We start from the raw sequence: 8,210 nt of genomic DNA on the forward strand, positions 1-8,210 counted from the left end.
GGTTCTATCAGTTTAAGTTTGTAACCCGGATTTGTTTTTTTTTTTTTGTCTCAATCGATTGATAAATTTCGAACAGCGGTATACTACTGTTGCCTTTGTTGTTTTTTTATTATCTTACACTTAAGTTTGAAATGGATTATCTTATCCTTCGTTTAACATGGTGGATCATACTAAACACATACGTTTGAAATGGAGAATCGAATCTTACCAAACATTTAGGTTGAAATTGAAAATCTTACATAACACATACGTTGGAACTGGAGAATCTTTCCCAACACGTAAGTTTGATATAGAGAATCTTATCATACACTTACGTTTAACATGGTGGATCTTACTCAACACGTAACGTGCGTAAGTTTGAAATGGAGAATTTTACACAACACTTACTTTAGAAATGGAGAATCTTACGCAACACGTACGTTTGAAATGATGAATCTTACCAAACACTGACGTTTGAAATGGAGGATCTTACCTAGCATATATATTCGTTTGAAATGAAGGTTCTTTTACATAACACGTACGTTGGAGTTGTGTCTAGTTATTTCATATTGACAACACTGAGTAGGCAACCCAACAGACATAATAGGCTGATGTGACGATAATTAAGATAAGTGTTGATAATTAGTTTGTCTCTTAGCTAATACTCGAGGGCAGACATCAAAGCATCATACACACTTTTATGAACTGACAAAAAGAGGACGAATCAAGCTGTACGTATGAGCTCTATGTAAATACATTCTGATTTAATAACAAATTAAACACATTTAAAAATTTTAAAATCAAATTTATTATTTCAGTAGTGAATTACAGAGCTATAGAGAGTTCTCATGCTATATTTTCCTATTAATTGCAAATCTAAATTTTATTAAAAAATGTGTTTCATAATAGCAGATACGTGTTAAATAAAGGAGATGCACGTCTAAGTTATCATTGGAAGTCTGGTTTTTCGAGATTTAATATTATGAATCTACCCGACGCACGGAATTCTTATTGCGAATATTTCTTCTAAAAAAACAGTCTTCGTTTCGTGTAAAATTTTAAGTGAATTTGCTAAAGATTCTAGATTAGCAATCATTTTTTATCTATATATTGCCTGTTAGCCCACAACGAAAATTGTAATATTAAGACCGTATTCATAAATTAAACGGTATTCCTGAAAAGGCGCGATAATAATTTCTTAAAAAGGTGCATTTATGATTAGGTACTTATCAACAAGTGCTAAGAAAAATATAAACAACTTAGTAAGCTGTTTGTTTGAAAGTTTTACTTCAATATTCATTAGTTATCATATATTTAAAAAAAAAAACATATAAAAATGTTATAATTATCAACATGATTATTGTTGAACTGTTCAGATGACGTATTTCAATTTATAACGTGCTATTTAGTGTCTTTGTGGTTAAAAAGAATTCTATTTTTAAGCATGTTAAGTTTCAATGTGGATTTAAATACCAAAATGTAAAAATAGAAAGAGAAACTTCCTTATATGTATTTAATGATTCACCTCGTGATTTAATACGCTAAATGAGGAAGTTACACATGAACATTACATGTCTGAAAGGTTACAGCAAGATTTCTTTTAGCGGAGACATTCATATTTGATTTCTTTATCATAGCTTGCCACATAAATTTGAAGAACACTGGTTGTCGTTTATTTGGCTGAATAACCTCAGGAGTTAATTTTCAATGGAAACGTGTTTGGTAGTTCTTGCTGTATTGGTATCAGTTGAAGCAATAGGTAGGTGGAGCAATTTGATAGTCGTTTAAAGCATGTGTTTTCTATATGTGCATTTGAATACATGGTTTATAACAATAAAATCTTTGAAATTATTGACTATATTGATCTGTAAACTTTGATTTAATTCTTGTCTTAACTAAGTTAAATCGACCGTTTGATATTCAAAAACTAACAGTACAAGTTGTATACACTCGAGTAAAATTAACATTGGATAAATAACGGTAATGCTTTTCTGTTTCAGATTATAATTGCCATGGTAACGTGACCGTTCTACATCCTAAAGGCATGGCTCCTAAATACGGTGGTAAGAACCTTGCTACATATTATTAGGCTAAACCCCTGTATGAGTCAGTGGTTAATGTTCAATGGAAAATATTTGAACATGAACTTTCCAATTAAAGATTTTCATATTCATGTCCTCTACAAAATCAACCAAACCAGCATCACATGTATTTGTTAATTGATCAGATAGTAAATCTTAGGACTGTGTTGATTTTTTTATGTAGATTAAATTTTACATTTAATTGTCTTTCACTTTGTATTGCAGGAATGGCAGCCTCCCATCTCGCCATAGACCAGGATATAACTGAAATAGATAAACGAAAGTCCTGTTATCTGAAAGCAGCAGCTAATAACTGTGAGTCATATTCAATTTATTGCATGGCGCAATTTTCTATTAATTTTGTTTAATCTTTGTAAGTTATTTGAGTCAATTGAACCTTCATATGACCGGTGTTACATTAAAGCTGCTTTACATATTAAAAAGACAAGATACAAGGACAAATAGTTACAACATAAACTTTTAACCAAACAACTACATTGTACGTATGTATTTAGCAAAAACAGAATATTTTAGGCACTATTTAAAGTTAAAAGCAAGGAATCTTGTATTTTAAAGGGTCCTCGCTAGTGTTTGATATGCCCTTCGCTGTTCAAATTTTTATATTAAATTTCCCCCGTGTATATATGTAAACTCATTGTTCCCGTAGTTGGCACCAGTTCAAAGGACAGTCGTTCAGTCAACTATATTTAATGAATGGCTATTATTTATTTTGAATTTATTGAACCATAAAATGAATTTTTGACTCTTCACATTGAATAATCGGCGAATCATAAAAATTGACAACATTGAAAATAAAACTAAGACTTTTAACCAATCAGAAGACAGTAAACATATCAAATTTATTCATAACGTTATGCAACTAGATAGATGAACACTGTATTATAAATCCTGCAGAAATGTAACCTAAAGTGTGACCGAGGAATGATAGTATGGTCACTATTATTCTTTTTCGACCAGCAGTAAAATCCTTGCCGAAATGGGGAGTCTGTTGGACTGTGCGGAATGTACAAATACGAATTCAAGTCTAATCAAAATGGGGACATTATATCCGATGGTATATACACCGTGATGTAGAGTAATACTCTCTTCACATGAGAAACATACTACATTTTTTAAGGGGTCCGTTGGTTGCCTGTTACAAGGTAAAAATTTCCGGCCCTATTCAATTCAATATAACCTTTTTTTCTAGTCGCAGTACGACCTTCATCACAGATAGCTTCTATTACAGAACCTGCCTGTTGCATTTCTTGTTGTTTTACTGAGTAAGATTTCATACATCTTAAATCAAATTTTCGAATATAGGTTCTAGGCGAAACCGATTGATGGTGCTGCTTCAAAAATAAGTAATCTCTTTTTCTTTGGAAATTTAAAAATAGTTGTTTAAACAGAATATCGAATATGTAAAAATAAACCTACTTATGAACGGACAGTCCAAAAGGGGGAATGGGAAGGATATGTTCGAAATAAAATTATAGAGGTCTAGATGAGGGTCTTTATTGCCATTTTTTTTAATTGTTAGGTTTTTTTGTCGACTCTTTACATCTCCCTCCCTTTTCATAATCTATGTTCGCGAGTCTACAATGCAACGTTAAAATATTATCGCCTAGTACATGTGTACATTTGACTTCCTCAGACGTCATTGATTCTATCATTCAGAACTGAAATTGCGCATGTTAACAAAAACTTGTCGCTAAACCGAATATCTGTAGTTAGTGTGTAGTATATAGAACTAAATGATATTCAAACTGAAACTCTTAAAAACTATTAAAATTAGAATACAACTTTCGTCTCTATGCGTCATCATTGTAGGCATTCACCCAGCTGTGATTGCCGGTATTGCTAGCAGAGAGTCCCGTGCTGGAAAGATGTTGTACAGTACCAATGGTTGGGGTGATCATCACCATGCTTATGGCATCATGCAGGTATATACTATGTAATTTAAAACACTTAAATTCATTTTGGTAAATCACGTGCAAAGATGATTTAAAGCAGACTGCTCTGCTCGGAGTCAGATTTTTGTGTTCGAGTAGGGTGCCGTCTTATTGTAGAATGTTTTGAACTAGCACATTTCAAGTCCGGTCTAACGTGTCAACGCATGGCCACATTCATACATGTCAACGCATGGCCACATTCATACATGTCAACGCATGGTCACATTCATACATGTCAACGCATGGTCACATTCATACATGTCAACGCATGGTCACATTCATACATGTCAACGCATGGTCACATTCATACATGTCAATGATTCAATTAACATGCTCTCGTCCTGCACATGCATTTGATGTGCCACTAGGGGTAAAACCACCATCAATCAACATCATCATCGTTTACAAAACTAACGATTTAACTGGATGGTGAAATTTGTGACAAGTGTTTCAGAAATTTTCAGATATAAAAATAAGAAGATGTGGTATATATGCAAAAGAGACAACTATCCCCTAGCGTCAAAATGACGCGTAAACATATAAAAAACTAAATGTCACCGTACGGCCATCAGCAATGAACAAAACAAATACCGTATAGTCAGCTATAATAGCAACATACGTATGACATGTGCTTACATAAAACATTTATTTTACCAAAAAAATAATAATTTATTGTCCATAACTTTACAACTACAGACATTTATAGGGGGTCTCATTGGGGGTTTCCGATCCCGGATCCCGCTTACTGTTTTGTCAGATTCCCGTATCCCGCTTACTGTTTTGTCAGATTCCCGTAACCCGCTTACACTATGTACGTAAGCAATTCTCGTTTTTTTGTCATTTCCGGGTCCCGCTAGACCTCATTTGATGTTTTCACGACACAGTAAATTGACTTTCACGTGTCACGCATACAAAAAATCAGCAATCCCGCGTCACGCTTAGACCCCAATGAGACCCACTTTATACCGCAACTAGCTGTGTTTATTTCCTAAATATATTAACACAGCTATATTTTGTGAAACGTCAATTTCATCATGGAACACTTTTCCACAGTCAGGGATTCATTAAGGGATGAAAATAAGTTTGAAATTTGTGCAACAATTTAAATAGCTATGAAATTATTTATTTAAGTTTCAGTATAAAAAAAAATATGGGTCAATGTCAGAAAAATATAAACTTTTTGTACTCGGCGCAAAACTGGGGAAGGTCTCGGTAGAACCTCGCCCTTCCCCAGTTTCTCAGCCTCATACAAAAAAGTTGACATTTTTCTGACATTTACCTAATATTGTATATTTATTATTGGAGTTTAATTTCAGTGTGATGTCCGAGTCGATCCACTTCACCCTTACCACAAAAACTGCACATCTTACCTCTGGTACAGCTGTGATCATATCAACGCAATGACAAAATATGTCTTAGTACCATACATAGAGGCTGTGAAACAAAAACTACCATCATGGTCGGATGCTCAAGCACTACAAGGTATTAATAGAAATAACTGCATTTGATTATAAACCATCATAAATAAAAGGTCAACAATAAATACTATATACCATATTCTAAGTATTTCTCAATATTGATAAAAAATGAAAAGCAGACATATAATGGAAACTCAAACTACAAGTATAAAAGAAAAACAGCAACAGTACACGTTTTATCACAATTAGACGGATTTTATATGTCAATTGATAACGTTGTATATTTCGGATATAATTAAGGCATGATATATGTTTTAGTGTATATAATTAAAACATATATCGACTGAGCTGTTTATTCATATAATCCGTAATACCTAAATTAATATATAATAGTTTACTGTATTACAGGAACCCAAACTAGGTTCGAGGGAGTTAAATTCCTTAAACGAAAACAATTTTCCATGTTTACTTCAATTTGAACTCATATTGCATATTTATTTTCAAAAATTCTTTCTAGGATCGATGATATCATCGGGGATTTATAGTCATCCACCAGCAATTACTATAGAACCACATTCAACAAACGATATTTTTCGTATGCTCGAGGCTATCAGTTTCGAAATGCACATTCATTTGCATTAAAAAAAAAATCCAACAACCTTTAAAATATCCAGACCTTGTATTTAGAAATAATTTACAAATTAACCCGATCTCTATTCAATGAATTGTGTATCAATAAAAGTAAATGTATGCCAAACGTCAACGAGACGGCAACACAACGATACTTTTTTTTTCTATTTTTTTGGCCATTTTGCATTTGTAAATATTTGTGTATAATAATTAATGTTATGAATGGAAATATTTCAATCTACGGTATGATATTGATTTATTTGGCGCCACACAATTCGTACGTGTATATATGTAGGAAGATGGGGTATGAGTGTCAATGAGACAACTCTCCATCTAAGTAACAATTTATAAAAGTAAACCATTATAGGTCGAGGTACGGCCTTCAACACGGAGCCTTGGCTCACAAACGAACAGCAAGCTATAAAGGGCCCCCAAAAAATACTAGTGTAAAACCATTCAAACGGGAAAACCAACGGTATAATCTATATAAAAACGAGAAACGAGAAACAATTATGAACCACATAAACAGACGACAACCACTGAACATGCATATAATTATGAAATTGACTCTTAATCTAAAAACTACCTTGTAAAACACAAGATATAGTTTCTAAAAATCAAGTATTCATAAAGAAAAAGTGGATAGAAATGGAAACAAAAGAAACAAATATGTTGACTGTTTTATTTGATTATTTATAAAAAGTTATCAGCAAAAATAATGGACACTACTACTCGCATAAGTAACCATCAACACCCGACTACTAAAATCTAGGATGTACAAACAAATACAAATGACAACCAGCTTCCTTGACTTAGTACAGACAAAAAGGATGGTCTGGTTAAATATTGTTTCACGTGATCACAAACCTTACCCTTTTCCCATATAGAGCGTTCGTCGTAACACCATTTTATATTCTTTAGGTGGAGTGGCAGCATACAATTTTGGAGTACGCAATGTCAGGACCTGGGATAAATTAGATATTGGAACAACGCATAATGATTATAGTAATGACGTTATTGCACAGGCACAGTGGTTAATTAATCGTTATAATTGGTAGATTTCGAATACTTGAATCTATAGAAATAAAACCGAAATGAATAATTTTGTTTGAATTTATTTAACATTTTTTACAACCGCTAGTCGTCTATATTTTTCCTTTGTGTATTCATGTTCCAGATCATATGAGTATTTGGACCGTACGCGTACGGTCCGGACCGTATACGTATACTCGTACGGTCGGACCGTATGAGTATACGCATATGGTCCAGTAAGAGCTGACCATACATGTTGTTGGATCATATGGGTTAAATTTAAACAAACATTTATTTTTAGTTTTATAAATTGTTATCATTGCAATTAGATGGATAAAATGAACAAATGAACAATTGAAATTAAATATTTGTTTAATTGTGTATCTGAATCCTATTTTGGTATTCTCGCCCAAGGTGACACTTGCTACCACAAGTAATGTAAATTAATATATTTTACAATTACATGTTTGCAGGTCATTCATGTTCCTTCGCATTTGCATTTTTGTGTAAAGTTTCTAATATTCTAAAACAATTGTCCTCTCACATTATGTTTACTTCCGATATCGTCAATTTAATGATTCAATTAATGTATTACTGATCGACATGCTAAAAACAAGATAGTAACAGATTTAATTAGCGTGAATTTTTTAAATAGTTAAAAAATAAGGTTTTTATTTCAATTACAATTGAACTTTACCATATTAATTTGAGAGTTAAGTTATGTTGATCTGTTTCATGCATTTGTAACTTATAAACTTAAGCAACTTCTTAATCATATTAATCAGACCGTACGCGTACGGTCCGACCGTATGAGTATTTTGAAAAAGTACGCATACGGTCCAGACCGTACGCGTACGGTCCAAATATTCATACGGTCTGGAACATTCATAAATGTGTTGAGAATTCCCGCGTATGTGCAATGCATGTCGGTATTCAATGTGACCCGCAAACAGTTTCGCCAAACCCAGTACTTGTTAGATCTAAGTGTTGTCTCCTTCCGGGTTATAGGATCATCACTGCAGTTTTAAGATGAAGACCTAAAACACCGTTCATCTACTTTGAGATATTAAAGTGCGTGTAGGGATTCTGTCATACAAGTCAATACACCATATGCCTCT

The 8,210-nt window shown here is 33.1% G+C and overlaps 1 protein-coding gene across 1 annotated transcript; it reads left to right on the plus strand.

Annotated features, from left to right (window-relative positions):
* The first annotated feature begins 1,446 nt into the window (after positions 1 to 1,446).
* Positions 1,447 to 7,162, plus strand: LOC139498686 (glycine, glutamate and proline-rich protein-like). Its single transcript, XM_071287209.1, has 6 exons — positions 1,447 to 1,738; positions 1,980 to 2,042; positions 2,286 to 2,375; positions 3,891 to 4,003; positions 5,329 to 5,494; positions 6,982 to 7,162. Exons 1-6 carry the CDS (start codon positions 1,687 to 1,689, stop codon positions 7,116 to 7,118), a joined length of 621 nt encoding a protein of 206 aa, XP_071143310.1. The 5' UTR covers positions 1,447 to 1,686; the 3' UTR covers positions 7,119 to 7,162.
* Positions 7,163 to 8,210: the final 1,048 nt, after the last annotated feature.

This window comes from Mytilus edulis, chromosome 12, assembly GCF_963676685.1.
Source record: "Mytilus edulis chromosome 12, xbMytEdul2.2, whole genome shotgun sequence".
Taxonomy (NCBI): domain Eukaryota; kingdom Metazoa; phylum Mollusca; class Bivalvia; order Mytilida; family Mytilidae; genus Mytilus; species Mytilus edulis.